Genomic DNA, 25,183 nt, shown 5'->3' on the forward strand with positions numbered 1-25,183 from the left:
ATTATCAAAAACGCAAAGAATGCTGTAAAATTGTATCAGTTTATCTTCATTCCCGTCCCATTTTTCTTTCATTACCGAGCACATCAGCTTAACAATTCCCAGAAGATCCCCACGGGTCCCCTGACATGTTAATCACACGGAAAACCAAACAAAAATCCAATTAAAAACCAGATTCCACGTTCTGCTTAAAGCACACACATGGAGGAACGTCGCCTGCAAGGAGCTCGCTCCCCTCGGAGATTTAACTGGGATGAGCACGTGGGAGTGTCGCACGGCCCGGCTGAACTGGCCGGACAACCGTGAAACTCAGCCGGGATGTAGAACAAGGAGGAACCTGCCGTCTCCGCGGCGATGTCACTTCAAGTCAACTCTATTTGTGAAGCTCAAAATCACAAAGAGCGTCTCTGCAGGCCGCCGACCCTGAAGCGTTGGGCGTGTACCGACACTGATGGAACATCCACCATCCGGGGCCCCCTCCGGGGCGGCGTTCCATTTGTCGACTTAATTTTCCGTCAGCTTTCTTCAGAGGGAACGTCACCACAGCCGTGATCTCCCAACATCCACTGCTTTGGTTCCAGGTGTTTGTTTTAAGACACTACTTGATATCTTTCATCTTTTGGGGGGTTTCTGTGCATAAGTGTAAATTTTAAGTTCTGATCTCAATCAACCACCTCAATCACTGTAAAAGTGAAATAAATGATATTATTATAAAGATGTAAACTATGTTTAGCGATATTTGGAGTGTTTGGTCACAGTGAAACGAGTCTCTTGGCACCTCTGGTTGGAAAGCATGCTTCTGTTGAAGGGTTGGAGTGTTGGAAATACAATTAAAAGGTAGCACTCGTTTGATTGTACAGTTAAAAATAAAGTCCTGTTCTTCTCATTATCCCCACTCAGACAGCGGACTGCAAGTGTTTTTGAACTTTAGTCTGATGAATTACCTAACGAAACGTAGGCAGGAGGGGTGTCAGCACACGGCCATTAGCGTCTCTCACTCCGTCGCCGGTCACTTTCCCCGCTTCTGACTAAATGTCATGGATAGAAAATGAAGCCAAGATGAGGCCCCTCCCCCACCTGCCTTCACACCAGCTGCCATCATTTTCCAGGCACTTTTTTTTTAACAAGGAAACCACCAAGAGCAAAGATGGTGAGATTGCATAACCCGCTGATGTAGCCCTGAAGATGACAGAACCAGGACGTCTTCAGCGCCATCGTGCCGGTGGCTTCAGACTCCTTTTAATGGCGTTGATGGTAAATTATCCTCAGAGTAGCTTCTTAAACTCTGTGTCCACAGGTGTTGACAGATGCAGGGAATAATAAATGTTAGGAGAGCAATTCGTCTGGAGAAGATTTGATATTAGCATTTCGTTAGCATCCTCTCAACACCTTCATTTTAGAGAGAGGCTCTGTTTTTGGTGTTGGGAACGAGCAGAATTTTAATTCCCTTTTGTCGTAAAATTTGTTGGTTTGCATTTGAAAAGAGGTTTGCTAGCGTGTAAAGATGCTAAAACACAGCACGCGGGAGTCATTTCTGATCTCGAGCCCATGTTTTCAGCAAGGCTGCAATGGCAAATGAAATCAACTCAAACTGCGATCATTCAAGGTGTTTATTTTCTTCAAAATAGCTTTAAAATGAAAACCACGATCCTTTCAGGCGGCATCTGTCGATAGTCTGGGAAACAGCTGAGGAAAACATCATTAAAGTGATACTATCCATCCGTTAATCCCATTTATTCCGCTTCTGCCTTACCTGGTCGTGAGGGGCACAAAATCAGACCTTAAATTCAAAATCAATGAAAAAAAGGTGGGTTTCAGTTTATCTCTGTCTCATTTTCTGAGGTGAAATTTGCAGCCCTCCAACAATCCCTCTTTCGTCTGACTAATATTTACATCCAGCAGCTGGCCAGAGGGCACTGAATGAACCCGGGAGCGAGTCGTCATTCATCCGGAGCTGCGAGTGCTCAGCCGGGCTGGAATTTGAATAAACCCTGCGGTAATTTTTGGAATCATTTAAACCCTAAGAGTAAAGAGCTGTATAATCCACTAGTAATGACGAGCTAACCTGTTCATCGAGTCACCTCTTTGGCCCTGCCTCCCCCTGCTTCATTCACAGGCAGAGCCACCACCGCTCACCCCAAACAATCATCTTTGGAGGTCAATACTCCTTCAGCGCTCTTCATTTTCCCGAGACATTAATGTTTCATTTCGGACGGCATTACTCATTACTGCGGCAGCGGAATGGCTAAATATCAGCCTGTTTAATTTATTCATGCGTGCCACCTCTTCTTTTGATGCCCTGAATGCAAATTCAGACATGATCAGGCTGCCAATTTGGTGTAATGATCTGCTTTTGATAATCTCACGCCTGCAGTAACAGAGATTATTTATCAGCGATTTTGTTCCTGCAACATGTTTTCGGCAGGTCCGGGTAAAAATCAGCCTCTTTCCGACGCGATGCACCCTGATTCCACAAAAGCCCCCCGCAGCTCATTGCTTCATTAGCCTATGTGTAATTATTAATCACCAGAACAATACTCTTTGCGAAAGGTTATTTCCATTAATACACACCATCAATAATTCATGACACCATCTAAGGGTTCCTCATCAGACCCGCTAATATAAGTGTGAGAGGCAGGAGGAATAATCACGGGAACAGTGAAGCGTCCTACCTGCTTTAGCTCAATAGGAACTAAAAAGAATGACAGCCTTTTGGCACCTTGGTGTCACATACCTGTTTGGATAAAATGAGGATCTTTTAAAGTGAGTTTTCTGTGCAAAAACACACACAAAAAATGTTTTCTGTGTACATTGCACTAGAAAGGCATTGCTACAATAAAGGAAATGGTAATATAGCTCACACGCACCCCCGCACACATAAAACAAAAAACGTATTATTTCTAATCGCTCGACTCTCATTTTTTTGCTGTTGGCTGTAATTTTGGCGTAAACGCACAAGAAAAAGAGGGGGGGAAAAGTTATTTGCACCTGAGTGAAGAATGCATTAAGAGGAGAACTAGCAGAGCCACAGGACCTAACGGCAGCTCTGAACCCAGGCCAGAATCCCATCAATCTGATAAAAACCCCAACCATCAAATAAGGAATAAATGTCAGTGCTCCAACAAGCCAGTGTCAGAGAACAGTGACAGTCAACAGTCAGTATCTCCCCACTCCTCCTGCCAACTGTGAATCTAATGTGTTTCCTCTTCATAAGCGCTCAGCGAGAGAGTGATTGAATTTCTACGTGTCTGGCAGTGCAAATTATTACCACAAGCACCATTGGTAAAGGACAAAGCAAATACCAAGCTGGCTGTGTAGAACAAACACTGTGGGGCAAACAATAACGGGGGCACTCGAGGAATGATTATTCCTGCATAGGTTTATACAGGATTTGGTGCCACTACCGAGCAGGTTTGGAGAAAGAACTCTGCACAAACAGGACAGGAAGAGTCCGTGGGTGCAGTTCAAAGCCTGACCGAAACCGCAACAGTGCCCCCTTTCGATCAAATGTATGAAGACACCCTTTTCTGCACTCATCAAAGGAAGTGCAACGAAGTAAATAGCTATAATATTTCAAGCAAAGGAATTATTTAAGTACCAATAAGTACCAATTCCCGATAACCTATCTCATTGGCTTTTTGTACATTTGAGCAAAAAAATACTTTTCAGCTGAATCCTTCCTGCTGGCATTTGGCTTCAGAGTCCGAACACTGCCAAAGACACCGGAGAGTTTCTCCTGCAGTTTCTGAGCAAGAGCTCCATCCCAGTACTTACAAATCAGGGAGCCCCCGGGCTTTAATATCTTCTCAGCCAAGTCTAACAGAGAAAAACACATTCTTATGAGTCTTTCGTGGTCCATCTCTTTAAAGCCGCTTGCATTGGGCGCCATGTCGCTCAGGATGACGTGAGCCTGCCCGCCGGGCAGCAGCTCCAGCAGCTTCGTGTGTGTGGAGGGGTCGGTGACATCGTGACTGGACAGGAAGTGGGCACCATCCAGAGGAGGGATGTTGAGGAGATCGATACCAACAACGGTGCCAAATGGTGACTCTGGGTCTAAGATGGATGTAACAAAAAGACATACAAACGTGTTTGCAATGTCAATATTTGACAATCACACCGCTTACCCGTATAATGCTATCAGTTGTTGCATGTTGGGAATGCTCAATATTGGTCATAGAACTTCTGGAACTATTGAACAGTCTGTCTGGGTCTGGCTACGTCACTTCTGTGCGGCAGACTCACCTGCCCCATCCGAGTTCACCCTCTGTACGGCCACCTGGCTCCAGGCTCCAGGAGCAGCTCCGCAGTCCACCACACCGTATCCAGGCTGTAAAAGGTGAAACTTGTCGTCGATCTCCAGCAGTTTGAATGCACTCCTGCACCGGAAGTGTTGGGCGTGAGAAGCTTTGACGTAAGGGTCTTTGCGCTGCCGCAGCATCCAGCGCTGCTCGGCTGGTGTTTTTCCCTTCTTCTTCATTAAACTGAACGAACAGTGAACCAATCTCCTCTGAAGGAAGCTTTGCCACATTGTTTTGTCTGTGTTGTCATGTGTAGTGGATGATGAACGGTGCATGCGCGGAACTAGAACCTGCCATTGGTCAACGATAAACACTGTGCCATGTTGGTGTCACGAAAAACTGTCCCCCGCCGGTCTGGTATAAATAGTTCCTATCTGGGAAAAATAGAAGATACCAAAGAAACTAAACCAAACAAAAATAACTACTTAGATTTAATATATGAGCAATTTAGCGTTTAGAATCAGAGAGGGAAAACTGCTTTAAATGCGTTTTTGTTTCTAGTTGAGCATGTTTCAGGGGCACACCGGAGCGCCGTGCTTTGTGAGATTTTCTAAGCTACGATAAATGTAATTAGACAATCAGCGTTAACGGAAAAGTGGACCTTTTGTAACTAATATAGCCTCGTAGATGACAAAACGTACTTATATATATATATTTTTTTTTTTTTTTTTTTTTTCTAACAGTCAGAATTATCCAACTCTGCGCGTCACGTGATTGTCGCTCTGCACGCGGGACTCCGACGCGTGCTTTCAAAGTAGATTTGTCCGAACTTCAGATGCTCCTCGTTTAAAACAACGGAATTCCTCATCGAAACAGGGTTTTGCACGTCAGGATGGCTGAAACTGTGCAGGTGTGGTTACCACGGCTGGATTAACAGGCCGTGTTTCAGCTCTATGTTGGATGGAGTTGACCTTTTCGAACTTCTTCTCAGACAGGTCAGATGTTGACCTCCAAGCTGCTGACGTTGGTGATGGTGGTCCAACCGGGGAAGGTGCTCCTCGGCATGAAAAAGAGAGGATTCGGGGCTGGGAGGTGGAATGGCTTTGGGGGCAAAGTTCAATCTGGAGAATCTATTGAAGATGCTGCAAGGAGGTAGACTATTTTTAAGATATAAATTTACAAAAGGATGCTGATGCGTTGGAGCTAATCTGTGTCTTTCAGCTGCAGATTACATCTTTCAGGGAAGCAGACCTTGTCTTTTGAAACAGGGCTCTTTGGTCTTGAAAAGACTGAAGGAAGTGTGAAGTTTATCACAAAAGACTGTTGAATCTGGACGTGTGTTGTCACCAGCAGCACGCACAGAAGGCAGTGGTGCAACAGTCTAATCTGTTTCCTATCAGTAAGAGAAACAGTTGCAAAGAAGTCAAAAGTTCGCCTTAGATTTCAGAAAAAAAGCTGCACGTTCTGCTTTGCTGAAATTCTCATTCTTGTGTGAAGCGTTCTGTTTATTTTTTTGTAAACCAACATGTTTGTTTTTTAGAGAACTGCTAGAGGAGAGTGGCCTGACGGTGGACACTCTCGAGAAGGTCGGAAATATTAAGTTTGAATTTGTAGGAGACACGGAGCTGCTGGACGTGCACATTTTCAGAGCAGATTCCTACAATGGAGAGCCAACAGAGTCCGAAGGTAATCTATGATTTACAGCACTGACAAAAATAAGATGTGTTGTTTTTCTTTTTTACCCCTGGGGTTTGTGAGCCTTCTGCAATTTTCTCAGACAGGTGCTTCATGTTAATGTTCTCCTGTTTTGCAGAGATGAAGCCACAGTGGTTTGAATGTCATCAAATTCCTTTCAGTCAAATGTGGCCAGATGACGTCCTCTGGTTCCCCCTGATGCTGCAGAAGAAGAAGTTTTTAGGATACTTTAAGTTTCAGGGTCACGATGTGATCCTCAGCCAGACACTGGAGGAAGTGAAGGAGCTGTGAGAGGGAACGTTCCAGACGGTGAGCATCTTAAACTGCTCGTTGTTGATTTTCACCTCAAGTGGCTGCATGTAGAAAGTGAGTCAACTCTGTAAATTATGCATTCAGCCATTTTTATTTTCCAGCATTAGTGATTAAACACAATCCAGGAAAGAGTTCAAGGACACAATATTTACAGTATCTACAGATGAGCACATCAAGGTCAATTTGTTCCTTTTATAGTCTTCAACAAGCTTGTTTTGTTACTTATTGTTTTCATGCCCTAGCGCAGCTCTTGTGTTTCGGTTTTTAGACTTCAGTTTGCATTTTGAGTAACCCTCTAAACAAGAGCAAATACTTTATTTGTCTAATTGTCCCTTTTTTAAGTGTAAACATGGACTTGAGCATTGGTTTTTTTTGCCAAACGTACAAGTTGATGCGTTCGTGGAGCTACATTATTCACAATATCGTGTGTGCGGAGTGTAAAACGGTTCTATAAAGTAAAGTTCCCGAAACACTTTAAAGCAGTGATCAATAAATCCTTCTTTTTACTTCACAGCTTTTAATTGTTGGTGGTAATTCCAACCAAACCTTAACCTATAGTGTTGACATGATGCTAGCGAATCTTTTTTCAAAATATTTGCCCTTGGTCGGTATTTAGCCTTGGTGGAGGCATCCTAAATAGCTTATAATATAAAAGTTTGACAGGGAAGACCATAAACAGTGACAAAATGTGCACATTTTTTCCCACAAAATGTATAATCTGCCATTAAACTGTTTGAGAGACTGATCTCTGATTCAAATATACACTCAGTCAATAAAGCAAAAACCTGCCCTTCACACATCCTCGACTATGTTAGTGTAGAGAACTTCTATAAACTTATTTTAAGAGACAGAACAGTGTTTTCTATGTTGTCATCCTTCAAGTCTGATACACTGGTTGGTTTCTCAGAAAATAACATTTAGAGGATTATTTCATCAAGCGGAGCATGAAATGGCAAAATGAGCCTGCTGTATTTTCCACTTACTGAACTCAAAACACATTAAAAATGATCTTACTGAATGGAATGTATATTGAATCATACAGAACTTTCCAGAAGGATAAAGTACACAATCTCCTGAAGCTCAGAGTTACTTTCCAGTTTTTGATCCTCGCTGGCAGCCGTGTTTCTCCTCTTTATCGTGGGGCATCTGGGACTCAGAAGTCAGACTTTAATCCGTTATTGCTCCCAAAGAGACACCCGAGCTTCGGCTGGAGTTCGTTCCACACCTGTCCCATCTGAAAGGAAAGAAATGGCCGTGGCGTTGAAAACTACTGCTTAGAGTTAAACATCCAATCATGGCTGCAGCTGCCGGGCAGAAGAAATGCAGGTAGTAAAAGTGCTGGATTCTAGAATAAATGTTTTAGTTGTATAGCAAGGTCATGTGGAAGATTTACAGTGTTGATGTGGAATCCCTCAGGATCCTCCCAGTGATGGGATCCACCCTCATTAGCTCCTTCAGCCCACATCAAACCGGCAGTATCTTTTTCTTTTTCTTTTAAAGTTCCATTTCCACACATTCAGCCTCACCTCTCGGTGTCCTTGGACCTGGGAGTTAACAAAAGCCCCCAGAATGTGGGATGTGATTGGCAGGTAGATGAAGATGAGCTGGGTCTCTTGATGAAGGCAGAAGAGGGAGAAGTAGTTGCGCAGCTCCATTGTCTGGATGGCGTTCTCTTGCTGTTGGCGAGAAGAAACAAAAATGTGAACGTGTCAACAGTCCGTTCTCAAACTGAAGGCAGAAAGTCAGAATATTTACAGTTGATAAGACAAACAGTCTTCAAATACATCGACATGTTCCAAAACCACAATAACCATGAGGAACTACGGTCCCATGACAGCGCCAGCAGAGCTACAACTGAAACTTCACGATGGCCAATTCCTCTGAATGTTTATTCAGGGGTGAGAGGCTGTAAAACACTGGCTAACTAAACAATAATAAGAGTTGGAGAGGATCTTTGCTGGGATGCAAGACCACCTGAACAATGCGAGACTCCAGCTGCTCCACCGACGCCTGCTCTTTGGGCTGCACCGTGGCACTCATCATCTGCCTCTTCATCACGCTGTACTTGTGCAGGGCCCTCTGGTGCTCGTGGAGTACGCCCTTCTCGTGACGCTCGCACAGGTCCTGCAGGGAAGCGCAGGGATCACAATGTCGGCATGGAAGTGTGGATTTTACAGCCGACAAGTTGAACAAGACTCACTCTGTACGACTGTAGCAGGTCCAGGAAAAGATTGAGCTTCTCCACGACGTCGTCATTCTCCCGGCTGCCCTGAGGACGTTTCCCAAGGCAACATTAATTAGCTCAGGACAGCAGAGCAGGACGAGGGAGCGGAGGAGTGGGGGGTTATACCTGCTGAGCAGCTTTGTCTGACAGCACGGCGAACTCAACTGACAGGCTCTTCAGAGACTCGCGCAGGGTCCCCCAGGTGGCCTGAGAGGAGGCCCAGGGTGGGAGAGAGGAACCGTCTGAGCCCAACAAGCTGCAGGAAACAAGATTGTCGGATGAACGCACGGCAGTTGGACGCCATCGTCATCGGCCGATAACACACCTGAGCTCTCTGCCAAACATCAGTAGATCTGTGGCGTTCTCCTTGGAGCGCTCGGCCATTTTCTCTGCTCTGTCCCGCAGCCTGTTGAAGCTGTTGTGGATCTTTTTAATCAACTCCCGGCTCGTCGAGAACTGGGCCTGGATGTCGGCGGGGAGGTATTCCTACCAAAAAGAGAGGGTTAGCTCTCAACGGGGAGCAGTTTGTGATTTTCAATAGACGCGCTACAAACCTTGGCCTGGGTCGCAATCCTGTTGGTCATGAACTCGTCGCCCATTCTCTTGTAGGCATCACGCAGCTTAGTCTGGACGTCCTGCGAGGAGCAACGGACACTTTTACTACGCTGTAGTCTCGCTCCGAGAGGCGCAGAGGTGCTACATACAGAGCCGTTGAAGGTGAGGAAGGTCTTCAGCAGCTCGTCCTCCGACAAGATTGGATGGCGCGCCACCAAGTTGATGAATCTGCCGAGCGCCCGTCTCCTCCCCTCGATGAACTCGCGCTCAGAGACGTTGGTCAGGACTGCGGACAGACGTCAACGAAACACTGATCAGGGTGATGTCATGTATTTGGTGCCGTCGGGGGGAACGAATAAGCAGTCACAAGTGTTTCAATTTATTTATTGTTAAACTAAGATTCCTGATGGATGAAGACAGGGCGGTGGGAGTGTGTGCGAGCGTGCGTGTGTGTCGTCATTATTGTCCCACCGCTGCAATAATGGATTCAATAGGGAAACCGGCTCCTTCAACGCACCACAAGCTTGTCTGGCTCACTCGACTGCAAAAGCTTTGATAAGTAGAGACGCGTCTAAAACAAGAGAGAAGCTGTTTCAAAAAGATAATTGCTGGGAAAAAATAACTTACCTCCTTTCAACATTCTTTTGGGCGGCATTGCCGGCACCACTCTGTAGGAGAACCTCTGAAGCAAGACCTCGTGGAAGACGTCAAAATCGCTGTAGCGCCGGTAAACTGATATCTTATAACGCTTAAAAAAAACAAAAAGAGAGTCAACAAAAGATAATCAGAAGGTGGGCAAGTGCACAGAACATTAGGTTTACTGTCGGAAATGTAGCGTGGTTCATAATGCAGCAAACTGAGTGGATACGTGGTAAAAAGTGCAAAATGAATCAGGGAAGAGGACGCTCCTCTCTGTGTCTGCGTGGAACGTGTTGAGGGGCCCCTCACCTGGCTGGTGAGCTGGTACTCCACGTGCTTGAGGAACAAGCCCTTCTTCTCCGGGATGAGCTCCACCTGGACGGAGTCGCCGGCCAGCAGTTTGTCCAGCGTCTGGGACAGCGTGAGGACGTCCTCCGGGGCCGGCTGCATCCTCAGAGCTCTCAGGTCCTTCAGATCTCCCAGCTGAGGTTTGGGCAACTCTGTCAGGCAAAAACGCAGCACCAGCTTCTAATATTTGCCACGATTAAGATAAATCCAGACGGAAACGCGATTCCCAGCAAAGGAAAACCAGATTGTTCTGTTTGCTGGACACCTCCCCCCCCCAGTATTGAGGCTGGTGACCATGTGACATGTTATTGCCCTTTTCCTTCCTGTGGATTCCAGAAAGTCATGAATTTTAATGTCGTGACCACAGCAGAAACGTTGCTCTTCCACAGATGTGAATGCAGCAAGATTCAGCAGCGGCCACACCTGAAACAACCCAAAGAACCGGCAGACCTCAGACCAGCCTAATGGCTACGTCTGAGAAAACCATACAATTCCCCCCTGTCATCGTCCCACTGAAGGAGGCTTAAATATAGTTCCAGCATCTGGCGAGATGAAGCGAAACAAACGGGACCGAATGAATCCAGCCACACAAAGTCAGTCCTACACCGATCCGCTCAAACATCCTCCTGCTTCATTTTAAGTAGTCATCAAAACTCTGACGGCACACAACCACAGGAAATTCCATTTGTTAGAGTGGCGTACGAGGCCGTTCAATGACGCCGCCTGGCCTCGTCCACTTCCCCCAGTCACACCAGTTTAGACCAACACTTTTCACGCCCACCCTGTATGCAGTTCTCCAAGAGTTTGGGACTCGGCTGCTTCCCCTGCTGAGCGAAGGCAATCAAGGCGAGAGCTTTGTAGAGGGACAACTTGCTGAGGAAGCCGTCGGCGGAGTCAACGTGCTCAGCAATCTGGAAAAGACAACGACCCGGGATCATCAAGGTCGCCTCCTTTCAACTGTGGCCTGCATTCCTCCGAACACAAAGGTGGCGATGCATCAGGAGAAATGACAGTCCAGTGACCAGATCAGGCAGCTTTTAAAGAAAATGTGCTGGCTTTGAAGTATGAAGAGCTCACCTGGCCTAAAGCCACCCTGGAGAGATCAGTCTTCTGTAGCAGCCGTTGGAAAACCTCAACGTGCACCCTCTCATCCGTCCTACCACACACGGCCTCGTATACCTCTCTGTAATAGGCAGGAACGGAGCCTGAAATGGAAAGAAAACACCTACATGACCACCGAGCCAGGGGGAGTTCGGCAGCAGCAGAACCCTGCGTGCAACCTGGTTTTTGCAAAAGAAACAAACGCAAAACTGGAGCCACCTTTGCTACAGCGGGGCTGACTTTTATCATCACCTATTAAAAGTATGGCACTCACTTCCCATCACATGACCAAATGCTATGTATCATTTCCATCCCGGTGATAGCAACTCCTTTATGTAACCCTCCCTTTCAGACCATTTGGACAAACAGACATTTCACGTGGCAGAAAGAGCAGAAAATTGCGTTTGTCGTCTTCTCTTGCAGCAGAAGCTGGACAGCGATCCACCATAAACTCTCCCAAACGCCACTTTAGCAAACAATCGCGATCGGAAACTAAGCAGGTGTGTTGTGATAAGCCGCGTCAAAAGATAAGGATGGAATATAAAGTTAACGCGGTGCCAAAAAGACTTGGAGAACTTTTTGTACTGTACCTTCATTGAGCTCCCCTGCCATGGTGCGGAATGTCATGTGAGCGCAAGAGCACCTCCATGTGATTTCCTGCCGAAAGGGGGGGAAAGAACCCGTAATTTATTTCTTAAAGATGTAGCAAGCGCTGGTTAAAGTCCAAGTTTCGGTCCGACGGCTACACGCACTGCTGGTGAACGCGTGTCTTATCATCTAGAACTCGGCTGTATAGTTTAATTGGAATGAAAGGTCCGGTGCTCTGCCTGTGATTGTCCACCACTCAGTCGGGATTGTGACATTAAATATGTTGTGAAACATCGGACACTTGTTAACGGCCATTTCATTTCCTTTTTTTCTTTCTTTTTTTGGCGTTTCAGTTTGATTTGGTTTAACGTGGTTTGGTTCGATGTTCCCAATTCTTCGGAATGTGGTTTCACGGAAGCTTTGTACGTTTCCCTTTCGGCGCCTCACGCACGGTGTGCCATGGACAACGTTTCGATGCAACAACATTTGCGTACTTGACATTCGATGAACGCACTTTTTGCTGTAAAAGGGTGACTTTAGACCCAGACAATTCTTTTATTTCCTTTTTAAAGCTCATCCACCGCAGTCTTCCACTCCAACGTCAACGTATTCGTACGGGCTATAAAAAAATTCCGACACGATTTGAACCCCCCACACGCGCTCCGTCGCGGCGTCGCCTCTGGGTGGCGCTGTTGGACCATTTTCCTCCCGTCGAGACGAGCCGTCTTCCTGGATGAACGATGACGGTCGCGTCGGTCCCAGTATCCACACCCCGGCGATAACTGGATGGAGGTTTGTCTCAGCGGCGTGTAATCTAGCTGCCACGGTGGGGGGGAAAGGACCGAAAGAGATGAACCGAATCGCCAGCTGAACAAAACAGAATGTAACAACCTAACCGCAGACCAGAATGTCAGCCAGAACAAAAGAGACTTTGTGTGAATCGCTCTCTCTGCGGACCCAACTAACCAGCAGCTAAACCCGGCTATCGCTAGCAAGACTACAGGTAGGGTGGTCTTTAACCCACGACTTTTTGTAAACACATCAGAAATTGACCACGGCACTTGGGAGTTTCGTACCAGCACAAAGGAAATTGGGTCGGCGAGTAAGCATTGACTTAGTCGCCGGATTAAGAGACTAACTAGCTCAGCTGTGATTCCGGTCACTGGAGGTTATAGCTACTAGTTAATGTTAGCAAGCTACCAGCGGCATCGGCGTTTGTCAACTTAGCTCACGAACCGATCCAAGCTGCAAGTGTTAACCCTGTAACCGGGCTATTAAAATCCGAAGTTTGTTTCCAAACAACGGTTGCAATATCCCAAGATAATGGGTGTTGTTTACCAGGTCAGCCGTCGCGCTAGGTGGACGAGCACTAGTGGTTTTTAGTCATTTTTCTTCCGGTTTTTACTCAAGTGGGCTTTGTTATGTTTCCAGTGTCGAGCATCCTCGCTTGCTAAGCTTGGTGAGTGGATCCCATTGCCATTTCCTCGCCATGGCCTCGGTGGTCAGCTACTCTCCTCCATGGTGGGTAAACCTTCTCCACAGACTCCCCCACTTCAACCTGAGGTTTGAACAAACCAGCAGTGATTTCCAGCCAGAGGACTGGACCTACCAACAGGTAAAGTACCTCCCCGAACTCTCCGCCTCATGTAAACGGACCCTGTTTGATAGTGATGTGATCTGGGCTGGTCCACGTGTGATTCTGTCACGTCTACGGTTTTGGACTTTAGGCACATGTGGGTTCAGCCCTTCATCCACCCGGTTTCTTCCCGTCACCTTTTGATCCAAGTCACCATCTGCGCCGAGCTGTGGTTAAAGCCCATGGCCCCGGCGTCTCCGGACGCCGACCAGCTGCCTTTGTAAATGGATTTGCTAACGTGCTTAAAGATGATCTCAAAGTTTAGGTGGAAAACTGCTCCCTCACCGCTGCTACACGCCTTCTAGTTCTCTCGGTTACTCATGTACGGATTTGCGTTCCTTCCCCCCCCCCAGTTTTGACATTTCCGGCGGGTGCGAGGCTCCAGGTGAGATGAAGCGGGGCCGCTTTGTGGCGCCGCGCCGCCGCGCTCTGGATGTCCCGTCGCAGCACAGCCTTTCGGTTGTTGTGGTGCAGCTGCGTCAGCGGTGGCCGAGCCGTTTCCTCATAACGGAAGGCTTCATGGCGAAGGGTTGCAGCTGTACGGGCTTGGCCGCCCGTGCGCGGCGCCGCGGCGTCGCTGATGAAGGGACAACGGCGTCCACTTGTTTTACCAAGTCTCAGGAAGCATTTCTGGGGGGGAGCTGTATGATAGTACATTCATAGTCTGTGGGTCACCAAAGTTAGGAGCACCAAAGTGTGGAATTCTATTTTTATTTCTTTGTTTCCTGTGTCGCAAACAACCCCTAACGGGACAGACGCAGCACGCGACCCGCCGAGCCGAGTCACAGCAGATAACAACAGTCAGGGCGTGGCGCTCGCTGCGATCCCTGTGGAGGAGATGTGCTGTGGAGCAGCTGTTTCCTCTGCGGCGCACAGACCATTAGCGCACATTAAAGCCTTACAAAGCAGCCGTCACCGGGTGGGATGGCGTGCGTGAGCGTCCGGTGCGGTCTCTCCACGGTCCATTGATCTCTTATCGTTATTGATGCGAGAGGTGTTGCCCCGGCTCTAAGTTCTCATCTCGGCATCCTTCCGTTGGCAGTCCATCTTTTTACTGGGAGGCGTGGCGCTGGCCTGCCTGGCCCTGGACCTTCTCTTCCTGTTCTTCTACTCCATCTTTCTGTGCTGCCGGCGGAGCAAAAACGAGGAGCAGCCCAACGCCGACTGCTGCTGCACGGCCTGGTGTGTCATCATCGCGACCCTCGTCTGCAGGTTGGTATCAATTCTGTTCCCAGGTTTAAAAAAAAAAAGGATGAATAAAGGTGGAAAAGCGGTGGAGAGCTGACCAGTGCTGATATTATGCTAGATGTCATTCATAGCCTCCTATCACAGCCACCAGAATGCTAACAGCCCACAGTTGCTGCGTGTTTGTTCACCTTTAGAGCAACAACTGTCCGACTCTAGTTTTGTAGCAGTGTGTGAAATGAACCATTTGGGGGGGGTTTTCTGTATGTGCTTCCTGTTTTCCTCCTCCCACTGACGGCGCACCAGAGAGCCGTCCCACTGGAGTCAGGCTAGCTTCAAGAGTTAGCCGCGGCGATGAGCGCAGGGACAGCATTCCAATCACCGCATCGCTCGTGTTTGTATTCACGCTCACGCATATTTGGCCCCCTCGCTGCCCTTCTATGTGACTTACACCAAATGATAAACCGCCTATTTTTTTGCTCCCCCCTCTCACACACACACACACACACACACACACATTTTTACCTTCTCTCGATCTAAATAGTTTCCAGTTGGGTTTTTTTTGTTTTTTTTTTGCTCACACCCAGTTGAACTGGAAACAATTTGCTCGTCAACATCAGACTCACTTTGCGGGACAGTTAAAGCGAAGCCGAAGGGCCCCGAAGGGCCCCGACGGAACCGAGGCGCTGGCGGAAGGTGCGAGAATATTTTCTGTTTTCTGCGTCGAGCTGTTTCCCTGCAACACGGAGCCGGTGCTCCTGCGTCAGTGCAGCCTTTGTCAGCCTCGGGGTGCAGTTTGGAGCATAGCTGGTCCATTCCTCTGCGTCTCCATGGTTCTGTATGGGGTCTTTCTCTGACATGTGAAAGGAGCCTGTTGACTGGTGTCTGGACTGACAGGGTTAATGTGGAGTTCACACGCTTCCCTCACCCCCCCCACGTTCGCTCTCTTCTCTGTCTCCTCTCTGTCTTTTTTAGCTAATCCCCTCTCCCCGACGCCCTGTCCCCCCCCTCCCTTTCTTTTTGTCCCCGCAGCGCTGGCATTGCCGTCGGTTTCTATGGGAACGGCGAGACTTGTGATGGAGTGAACCGGCTGACGTACGCCCTGCGCCATGCTAACCACACAATCACGGGGGTGCAGAAGCTGGTGAGACCGAGTGCCCCCATCTTTAATAATTCATAGAGCGTCTGCCGAGAGCCGTGTCCCAACCACCAGAGCTCCGCCTTATTCCGCTCTACTCTGACCTCCAGGTGTATGACAGCACTTCCTCGCTAAACCAGACGGTGGACGACAGTTTACAGCAGCTTGAGGAGCAGTACGCCGAGCACGGGGACTACCTGTCCATCGTCCAAAAGCTGCAGGGTCAGCTGGAAGAGCTGGTCCGCCAGATGGTGGAGATTCCCTTCTGGGACAACACATACGTCTCCTTGGAGGAGCTGGCCGTCAAGATCGAGCTGTATGATTGGTACAGGTAGGGTTGTACCCGAGGTGGTTCCCAGGCAGCCATTTGGAGACGAGGAGAAGAAATCTTCAGCCTTCCTTTGCTTCATGACATTTGTCTTCGCAGGTGGAGCGGCTACTTGGGCCTGCTGCTGTTTGATGTCATCATCTGCCTTCTGGCGCTCTTTGGCCTCATTCGCAACTCCAAGGGAACGCTTATCGGGTGCGTTTGATGACAGGTTTATGGCCGCTGGAGCGCTTCCGAGAAAACAGTCCTTTTTATAGGAACTCAGCTTTAGCTTGTAGCTGCTTGTAGCGGCCAATCAACACCTCGGCAGCAGTTTTTCATAACTTTTGAGAGTAAATTCAGGGACTAAACGATCGATCTAACACAGTTGGGTTCTGAATCCACTTATTATAATGCACTTCATGAGCTGTGCTCATTTATTAAAGAGAAACGGCAGAAACAGACATAATTAGCATAATTATAATCGGCATAATTAGCTTAACAGTGTCTACCTGTGCTTGGATTGCCGCGGCGGAGCGTATCGCTCTAATTCTACAGATTAGAGACGATTGAACTTCTCACCCCCTCGTCTCCGCAGGGTGTGCTTGTTTGGTGTAGTTGCTCTGATAATCAGCTGGGTCTCCCTGGGCGTGGAGTTGGCGGTCTCAGCGGTGAGTGTCTCCATCAAAGCCCGATGGCGTTCTCCAGGTTGGGCTACATGTTCCGTGCAGATGAGAATAACGAGCAGCCGCCGCAGTCTTTGGCAGTCAGAGCATAAATTTGCAGCACTTCAGTCGTCTTAACGTGAACATTCCTGTCTGACTGGTTGTCAAGTTGTTGACTCTTCGCTTTCTCCATTCGCAGACCTCCAGCGATTTCTGTGTTTCTCCCGACACGTATGTCGTCAAGGTGGCGAACCAGTACGGCGTTATAAACCAAGGTACGCTTCAGATACGCCAACAGCTGGACTTGTGGTTGATGGGTGATAATTGCTCAGCCCAGCACAGGAAGCTGATGCACTCACTGGCCTCCACAATGGGCTGAAACATCTGCAGTGGGGTGAAGAGGTCACCGGGTTGGCTTTGGGAGGCAGAACATAAGCCTCTCTGATGTGTCTCGCTCTAGTAACGCGTCTTGTGATGTGTGTAAAAATACATGTGGATGTAGGCAGAGTGTGTGGGGAAGATAAGAGGATGGAAGAGATCGCGTTTCCTTGGCTCGTCTTTTATTTAACTGCGGCTGGCAGCTAAAAACACAGCTTCCTAATATCAACGTTGTGGAATCCGTCCTTCCTGCTCGTGACAGCGCTGTGGTTTCTGAAGACACAAACCAACATTTTAGATGGTCACAAAGAGCATCAAATGGCAGCTCGCGCTGCCCAGAAGGGTAAATTATACTGCGGCTCAGCCAGCCTTCCTGCCGTTGGACCAGCTTCTAACAGCAGTGGCGCTGGCTCGCCGCGCTCTTCAGAATACGAGCTTCTCTTCTCCACAACACGTTGGCGCTGTGAGGTTCCTCAGCTCCTGCAGGTCGCGGCAGCAAAGTCCAAAACCTGAATTACAATCTGCTTACGCAACACAAAGCGAGTTCAGTCCCGAGTCGGTCCAGCGGTACCTGCTGAGGTGACGCAAACACGCCGCTAAGCTTCTCGATGCTCTTTTGGGTGTTGTTGAGCACAGTCGCAGCACGTGTTGGGGGTTTTGTTTTCTGAGCATCTGACCTCAGAATTCTTCAGCCGTTGCTCGGTTACCGGAGCCCTTCAAACGCCTCCGAGGCGGCGGAACACGGGAGCAAACTACAGCCGCCTCGGTCTGCTTCTGGGCTTCCTGGCATCCTCCGTAAACGTGAGGTAGCTAGCAATCGATCCAGTCAACATTTCTGTTCTGACAAACTGCTCAGCAGTGACGTAGCCTGGAAAGAGCCGACCCCAGCTGACTCTTTAAACCGTCGGGTTCCAACCACGAAGCAGCCGCAGGACGCTTTGAAACATGTCTGAGTCACGATTAAAGACGGCAAACTGTGCCTCAGTGAAGCTTTTTATGTGTTTTTGCCTTTCAAGGGGCTTTAGAGGCTTCTGTTTTTATATTTCTTGTTTGTTTCCCAGATATCCTGCAGTACTACCTAAGCTGCAGTCAGGAGCAAACCAACCCCTTCCAGCAGGTTTGTTTCACACATCATTTTTTTATGACGGCTAAAATATTTATCCCCACGCAGTTAGTAGCAGCATCTTGGCTTTGTTCCGTGCACAAAGAAGTCCTCAGGTGAGCACGCCGGTGCGGCGGCCGAGCAGGAAACCTGCCGCAGACCCCGCGGAGGCTGCAGTGAATGCACGGCAGATGTGTGCCTGAATTGACCAGTTTCATTCTCAAACCAGCTACCTTTTCTTCCACAATCCACATAAATAAGTGAAAGCTTGAGTGCTTCTGAACTCCAGGCAGCTATTATGGGCCCAGTGTAAAGGGAGCTATACGTTCACGCCGAAGCCTTTCGCCTCTCATTTATCGGCCCGGTTTCACCGGACGGCCACGGCTAAATGCCCTTGGGCAGGACCTTTAAAAATGGAAATTCTATTTAAAGACGCATTTCTTCTTCATTTCAGAAGCTTTCTGGGAGCCACAAAGCATTAGTGGAGATGCAGGACGACGTATCCGAGCTACTACGCTCTGCCATCAGAGAGTACAGACAAACTAAGGTGAGCGTCCCACCCGTCAGCTCGCGCTCCTATGACAGGCCCCCCCCCCCAGCAGCCCCCCGGCCAGAGCCGCGCGCTCTCCCGCTCCATTGTAGAGTTTCTGATGATTACGTCTCAGTGAATCGGGCCAAGTGAAGTGAAGTGCACCTGCCTACATAAAGATCTGCTGACAGCCCACCGGGCACCCGTATTCTGCCCATTTAGCTGCTTTCACCGGCCCCCGTCAATACAACGCCGCGGTATTGTCCGGCTCTTGTTCTTGCGCCGCGGTGAAAGAGGCACAAATGAGAGCCGACATGGAGAACAGAGCCGGGCATGTTTCACTTCACATACCCACGCGCAGAAACATGCTGAGCTCGTGGAAATGGTTATATCTGGCAATCAGCCGGGCTTCCCCCCCCCCCCCCACTGAGGCTGTAATAGGAGCTGGAGGATGGGAAATAAGCCATTAAAGTGTATCACACAGTCAAATCTGCCTCTTCAGCTCTATACAAATGACAGCTTCCACAAAAGAACATGGAAATCAGCTTTTTAAAATAAAAATAAAAACCACTTGGCAGATAATTGAGTTTGTTTTTTGACGTCGGGCTGATTCTCTTTGTTGTTTATCCATTCCAGGGAAGTTTGGAGGAGATCCAGGGGATTCTGAACACCACAGAGATCAGTCTGCATCAGCTCACTGCGCTGGTGGACTGTCGCAGCCTGCACATGGTGAGGGGGGGGCAGTTACTCCACATCTGCCCCAAAACGCTCCTGCCCTTGATTGATGCTGACGTCTCTGCGGCGCAGTTCGGTCTCGCTGAGCAGATCCCGTTTTTCCGGGGCCGACTCCCCCTGTCAGTCGGAGTCAGACTTCACCGCTCCTCCCTCGTGTGTGTTTGATGCTGGCGTGAACAAACCCTTTTTTTTCCACTTTCCTCCGCCGCCTCCATCATTGTCACCGCGTCAAAGCCGATTAGTTCCTGAAAATCCGATCCTCCCGTGCAACTCGTCGCGTGCGTGCTGCACGGGAGGATTCCTGTTTGCTCATTTTCATCTGGTCTGGCAGGACTACGTCCAGGCCGTGACGGGGCTGTGCTACGATGGACTGGAAGGCTTCATCTACCTTCTGCTCTTCTCCTTCATCACCGCTCTCATGTTCAGCTCCATAGTTTGCAGCGTTCCCCACACCTGGCAGGCCAGGAGGTAAAGCATCCATTCCAAACTTTAAATCCGAACGCTCGCTGTGATCCAGCGAGGATTAATGCACGAGGAGGAGCCTATCGATTAGTGATGGTTATAACGTCTATATTACCGCTTCTACGCCGCACTGAAATGAATCGGACTGAGTCATTTTGGTTAAATCTGTTCAAAAACTCCTTCAAAGCGCCGCTGGTTATCCGCTGGGATCCCTCTTGGAGGCTCCAGCTGAGCTTCCGCTTCAGATTAATTGCCCCCCGTTATCCTCATTAATTGTGCCAACATGGGCTAAATCTTATCACTCCCACATCCAGGAGCGTCTTTCTGCAGGCGTGGGTTTGGGTTTTTTTTTTGTTCTGCAGATAGATTTTGCAGGGTAGCTGCGCAGGAAGTGGTTTCCCAGACATCAGCTCAGCTGCACCACATAATTAAGTTGATCCCTCATAGCCATGGGGGGGGGGGGTGCTTATCGGGGTTGATCTCAGCTGAAGCATTCTCCGCTACAGCAGGCGCTCCGTGCTGCTCATCTGCTCTGTTTTAATGATTCCTGCTGTCTTGTTCTAATCATGTGAGCGAGCAGAAATCATAGTTGGGTGTTTAGAGTAAATCTTGTACACAGATGTGTGTTAATAAATGTCCTTTAACCCGCAGTGTACTGTCGTAATAGCCTAGAGCGTGTTTAGTGTGGAACTGTTACCCATGATTGTTGGAAATGCAACAAATTAACAAATTTCTGGTGTGGAATTTACAAAAAATGTCGCCCTGGTGGCCTCATCTGTGGTTCAGGTGAAGGATCGTTCCGCGTCAGTGCCGCTCCGCTCCTTTTGTCGCCCCTCCGATGAGGCGGAGCGCCCCCTGCTGGTAGAGGGTCGTTTCACAGTTGATTGTGGCCTTTGCAGGAGTGACGAGGACAGCGAGGACGAGTCTCTGAGCCACGGGGGGAGGCAGAACCACGACAACCTGTACCGGGTCCACATGCCCAGCCTGTACAGCTGCGGCAGCAGCTACGGCAGCGAGACCTCCATCCCGGCCGCTGCCCACACCGTCAGTAACGCGCCGGTCACAGAGTACATGTGAGTATGTGCGGCTTCGCAGCCAAGCGCAGTATTAAAAGTGTGCAAATGCAGCTGTTGGCGTCCAGCTGTGAAACCTGAGGCACTTGTGGATGGGGGATGGGGCGTCTGGTATGCGGGGGCCTGGCCTGACGTTGTGTTTTCTATTAACAGGGCTCAGAACGCCAACTTTCAGAACTCTCGCTGCGAAAATACTCCGCTGATCGGCCGAGAATCTCCTCCCCCCTCAGTAAGTCCGTCATACGCTTCAGACAGCTTTGAGATCCGTGTTTGTAGCTGCAGAGCGTTAATTGTCTCCCCGCTGGTCGATTCCACGTGTGTTTCTGGGTCAGAGCCTCAACCGACCCAGCAGCAGTACAGAGGCGGGACGGGGGCTCCTGGACGCTGGGCTGCCTCCAGTTCAGCTCCTCTTCTTCTTTGTCTTAGCTGCTAACTGCTCTCTTGGTTGTTGGTCAGAGATCTCAGACATGAAAACAGTGCCCCCCCCCCCCCCCAGTTTACCCTGGCACATCTATGCTGACAGTGATGAACACAGACTCAGCAGGCCTTGGTAGAACAGGATGTGTATAAGTGGCTTTTGTTTCCTCATCTCGGCTCGCACTTCCTGTTTGTCATTCCCTTTGCTCACGCACACGCGCGCGCAGTTTCCATGACGACGCCCCTCGGCTGTCTGCGCGCGAGCAGAAGCATTCGAGTCAGAAATGGAAGTGAGGAACTGCAGTTTAGCAGGGTTCCTCCCGCCTCACTCGTCTCTTGGTGGTTTCCAGAAAGACGAAGCGAAACCCGGCAGATGCAGCAACGTGTGCGTCACTTCCTGTTTCTCCCCTCCGGCCTCCATCTGCACTAGAGTGCCCCCCTCCCTGGTGTCTGTGTGTGCTTGCACTAGATGCTGCTCTCTGTATCTTCTCTGTACTCTCTTGTCCTTTTGTCTTCTTCCTGCGGATCCACGCAGTTGTATTTGACGGCCGCCGACAGTAACAGCGGCCACAGCTGGCAGTTAAAGCCTTCGGAGAGCTCCAGGTCCTTTTGGTAACCTCGTCTGCTATGCTAACAGGTACAAACCACGCCCGCTTCCCGCACCTCCTGGCCTGCTTCTCCTTTGTGCCACCTCCCAGGTCTACTCTCACTGCTGGGCTGCTGGACCCCCTCCCTCCCTCCTCCCCCCCCCCCCCCTGTCCTGGCTCCAAACGCTACCTGGGTCCTACCTTATCTGTCCTGTAGCCCTGGGCTGCATGGTCCTTACCCCCCACCCCTCCCTCCCCCTGCACCGGACACAATTTGGGGGAAGTTGTGAAACTATTTTTTTTCATCTTGTTTAATGATGTTAAAGTTGTTTTTGGACGTGTAACATCCAACGTAGCGCCTGACTGTCACATTTGGAGTTGCACCACGTATGTGCATGACCTGCATCTCCCTGACTCTCTCGGTGGGACCAGTTCTCCATTTGAAATGCGGCCTCGCGGTGCCCGGTCGACCCGCCGCCTGCATGGACGCACTGTGGGCGGAGGTTTAGAACACCCACCCAGGTGGCTGATCTCCACGCCGCTCCTCCACTCTGATGCTCCTCCTCTAGCTGCTCACGTGATGTGTTTTTGATCCATGATGCTTGTAGGTTCCAGCCCTGGTTGGGGAGGATCTGTAGGGTTTTAGCCTGGTTGGATCCTGGTCTTTTCTGTCAGTACGGCTCATTTTAGGCTTTAGTGAAGAGTTTAAAGATGTCTTCCGATTCTGTCCACAGTACACCTCCAGCATGCGGGCAAAGTACCTGGCCAACAGCCGACCGGACCCTAACCCCGACACCCCCCCAGACCAGTAGACGCCGCCGAACTCGCCGGCAACCATCCATCCGCTCATCCAACCAGCTTCTCACGGACGACCGAGCCTCCGGTCGCTTCACTCCACTTGAAAACAGAAGAACCACTCGTGCTTTCTAACAGCGTCGTCCTTAGATCCCAGTTTGTCTGGATGGACAAACGGGCTGGTGTCCTGATACGTGCAGGGCAGCGTTTCCGTTTTTCCGCCTAGCAACAATGCATGCCGTAAGTTTCCACTGTGCTGGAGGAGCTGGAGAGCCTCGGACACACGTGACGGGCTCGGCCCTTATCTGACCACTCCCACTCGGACTTTACACACTCCACATAAAACAGCAGATTAGCTGCTCCTGGTCCTGCCGCCATGCCCTGCATCACCCCCCCCCCCACGCACATTCCTCGTTATTCTTATGGCTTGTCTTAAATCTGGTGTCGGGGACCAGTTTTTCTACAGCTCAGCACACGCGTGTTTACTTTTCCTTCCGAGACCATGGGGCCGGGGCTGCACCACTGCAACGTGGAGTTTAACACCACTGGAAGAACCTTTTCACACACACACCCCAGAGACGGCGACAGTGATGATGACGATGACGAAGCCGTCTGATTGAGCCCCCTCTCAGAGAATCGAAACACTCACACACACACACACACACACACCATTTTCATGCAGGTATAAATACGCATATCAGAGTCTGTAGGACAGTTTTAAGAGTGTCTCAAATGTGTTTTAGCATTTCTAACCAACGTAGACGTGTGGCTGCTGTGGCCAGATGGTGATTTAATCTAAAGAACTGCTCCCTCCCGCGGCGACCTTCATACCCAATTCTCTTACATGTGCATTTTAGAGGCTTTTTTTTTGTTATCTTTATTATCGAGACTGTGCCAACGAGTTAAGCACAACTCTCTTAATGTTTTTTACTGTCTCCAGGCCAGTTTGTAAAGGTGACGGCTACTGACTGCCTCTGTGATCATCTGAAAACGGAGCGTTTTCAACTCATTCGTGCTCATAAAAAGCTGTTGCACTGAAGCGATCGCTCTGTTTTCCAGTTGTACAAACGGTGTCTTTGTTGTGACGCGAGGCTCTTGTACAGATTATCAATACAACTTCAAGGAAATGTGACACATTTTGAATCATTCCCTTAAAAGGCTAATTTTACCTTTTTCAAAGATGTTTTGGACCGATATGTTTGTAGGTTTTGTTTTATTCAGAGTAGAAACGTTAACATGAACGCGGATAGGTTTTTGAACTTTTCTTTATTTCGGAAAACGACTTTAGGTGTACTTTTCTTTTTGTTTTAAATGGCATTTTGCAACATCTGGACTGTACATGTGAAACCTGTGGTTATTCTAAGCTTGAATGCTGTGTTTCAAAAAATTAAAGAACCTCGACTGTAGCCGCGCTGCTGGGTTATTCCTCGAACCGCCACCAGGTGGCAGCAGAGGTCCAGTTATTCTGGTTCCAACAGGAAGTTGCAGAGTGTCTCACATGCGTGCAAACAACTGTGAGGCTGTTTTGTGTTGGTGACCCCTCCGAGTTGACAGCGGGCGGCAGGTCAGTGTCAGCAGCGGGCCACCAGTCTGGAGTCAGACATCGGCCCGCCAGCCAGCTGCTGCTGTGGCCCCCACAACGGTGACATCATCTGAGGAAGTCTGGGGTGAGATGGATTATAAAAGCCCTAAGGGAGGGGAGCAGAATGTATTTTTGAAACAATATAGTCATGGTACCATGTAAAAATATATTGGGGGAAAATGTATTTGTCCAATTTATTCAGTAACATGTTTTTTCTCTGGTCAAAAAGATCAATACATGAAAGGAAAAAAGGCAGGAATGAGTCAAAGGAGTGACGAGAGATGGGATTCAATGAGCCTGGTCTGAAGGAATGCATCACTAATGTGCTGAGGTGGAGGACTGAATGGGGGGGAAGGGACATGTCTGCATCCTCTACACACACACACACACACACACACACCTCGCTTTCATGGACACTTCCTGAGTGCTGCCAGGCCTCTTTATTCACGGTTGCCATGCAGCTGCAGCGAGGGGATGCAAAAAAGGTTCATCTGTATAATTAAATAGGATTTTAGACATATTTAATTTGTGCTGGTTTGTTGTTTAGCCATCAGTGCCGTTTGCTTTTGTCTGATCACTCTGATGTTGTTTGAGAGAATCGTGCATCAGTTGATATAGAAGCAGTTTCTTGGACTTTCAGTAAAATCTTCACTGATGTGGGACAGCTAGTTAGTCCTACTGATGTGGGACAGCTAGTTAGTCCTACTGATGTGGGACAGCTAGTTAGCCCGGCTAACTTCCATGTTTGAGGCCAGATGGAATCAAACACTTCTGTGCAGAAGTCCAAGTCCTCCATCTGAGACATGTGATACCTGGATTAGAGTCAACACCCGCTTGGTCTGCTTCTGCACCACTTGTGGACCAGGATTAAGGCCCGTGCCAGTTGCTCGGGGGT

The 25,183-nt window shown here is 49.1% G+C and overlaps 4 protein-coding genes across 11 annotated transcripts; 2 read left to right on the forward strand and 2 right to left on the reverse strand.

Annotated features, from left to right (window-relative positions):
• Nucleotides 1–1,589: 1,589 nt before the first annotated feature.
• mrm2 (mitochondrial rRNA methyltransferase 2) lies at nucleotides 1,590–4,636 on the reverse strand. Its single transcript, XM_003964861.3, has 2 exons — nucleotides 4,240–4,636; nucleotides 1,590–4,050 (listed from the first exon to the last, which is right to left on the reverse strand). Exons 1-2 carry the CDS (start codon nucleotides 4,568–4,570, stop codon nucleotides 3,620–3,622), a joined length of 762 nt encoding a protein of 253 aa, XP_003964910.3. The 5' UTR covers nucleotides 4,571–4,636; the 3' UTR covers nucleotides 1,590–3,619.
• Nucleotides 4,220–7,257, forward strand: nudt1 (nudix (nucleoside diphosphate linked moiety X)-type motif 1). 4 transcript variants are annotated; one of them, XM_011604139.2, is made up of 4 exons: nucleotides 4,220–4,333; nucleotides 5,227–5,387; nucleotides 5,776–5,921; nucleotides 6,049–7,257. In XM_011604139.2, the coding sequence occupies exons 2-4, from the start codon at nucleotides 5,236–5,238 to the stop codon at nucleotides 6,219–6,221; spliced, it is 471 nt and encodes a 156-aa protein (XP_011602441.1). In that variant the 5' UTR covers nucleotides 4,220–4,333; nucleotides 5,227–5,235; the 3' UTR covers nucleotides 6,222–7,257. The 4 variants fall into 4 exon arrangements, with proteins under 4 accessions (XP_011602441.1, XP_003964830.1, XP_011602440.1 ...); XM_003964781.3 differs by having other exon boundaries at nucleotides 4,234–4,333; nucleotides 5,231–5,387; XM_011604138.2 differs by having other exon boundaries at nucleotides 4,270–4,408.
• snx8a (sorting nexin 8a) lies at nucleotides 6,315–13,053 on the reverse strand. Of its 4 annotated transcripts, none has more exons than XM_029835858.1 (14): nucleotides 13,036–13,053; nucleotides 11,700–11,766; nucleotides 11,086–11,213; nucleotides 10,790–10,919; nucleotides 9,970–10,160; nucleotides 9,649–9,769; nucleotides 9,171–9,307; nucleotides 9,021–9,101; nucleotides 8,792–8,952; nucleotides 8,593–8,722; nucleotides 8,443–8,511; nucleotides 8,217–8,366; nucleotides 7,769–7,918; nucleotides 6,315–7,476 (listed from the first exon to the last, which is right to left on the reverse strand). In XM_029835858.1, the coding sequence occupies exons 2-14, from the start codon at nucleotides 11,734–11,736 to the stop codon at nucleotides 7,396–7,398; spliced, it is 1,566 nt and encodes a 521-aa protein (XP_029691718.1). In that variant the 5' UTR covers nucleotides 11,737–11,766; nucleotides 13,036–13,053; the 3' UTR covers nucleotides 6,315–7,395. The 4 variants fall into 4 exon arrangements, with proteins under 4 accessions (XP_029691718.1, XP_011602443.2, XP_011602444.2 ...); XM_011604141.2 differs by lacking the exon at nucleotides 13,036–13,053 and adding an exon at nucleotides 12,212–12,230; XM_011604142.2 differs by lacking the exon at nucleotides 13,036–13,053 and adding an exon at nucleotides 11,862–12,093.
• Nucleotides 12,410–24,112, forward strand: ttyh3a (tweety family member 3a). Of its 2 annotated transcripts, none has more exons than XM_029835857.1 (15): nucleotides 12,410–12,489; nucleotides 13,129–13,312; nucleotides 14,376–14,545; nucleotides 15,551–15,662; nucleotides 15,767–15,987; nucleotides 16,084–16,179; nucleotides 16,562–16,634; nucleotides 16,828–16,903; nucleotides 18,068–18,123; nucleotides 18,563–18,655; nucleotides 19,274–19,366; nucleotides 19,704–19,840; nucleotides 20,734–20,907; nucleotides 21,061–21,136; nucleotides 22,646–24,112. In XM_029835857.1, exons 1-15 carry the CDS (start codon nucleotides 12,431–12,433, stop codon nucleotides 22,721–22,723), a joined length of 1,698 nt encoding a protein of 565 aa, XP_029691717.1. In that variant the 5' UTR covers nucleotides 12,410–12,430; the 3' UTR covers nucleotides 22,724–24,112. The 2 variants fall into 2 exon arrangements, with proteins under 2 accessions (XP_029691717.1, XP_011602442.1); XM_011604140.2 differs by having other exon boundaries at nucleotides 12,430–12,700.
• Nucleotides 24,113–25,183: the final 1,071 nt, after the last annotated feature.

This window comes from Takifugu rubripes, chromosome 5 (genome assembly GCF_901000725.2).
Source record: "Takifugu rubripes chromosome 5, fTakRub1.2, whole genome shotgun sequence".
Lineage (NCBI taxonomy): Eukaryota > Metazoa > Chordata > Actinopteri > Tetraodontiformes > Tetraodontidae > Takifugu > Takifugu rubripes.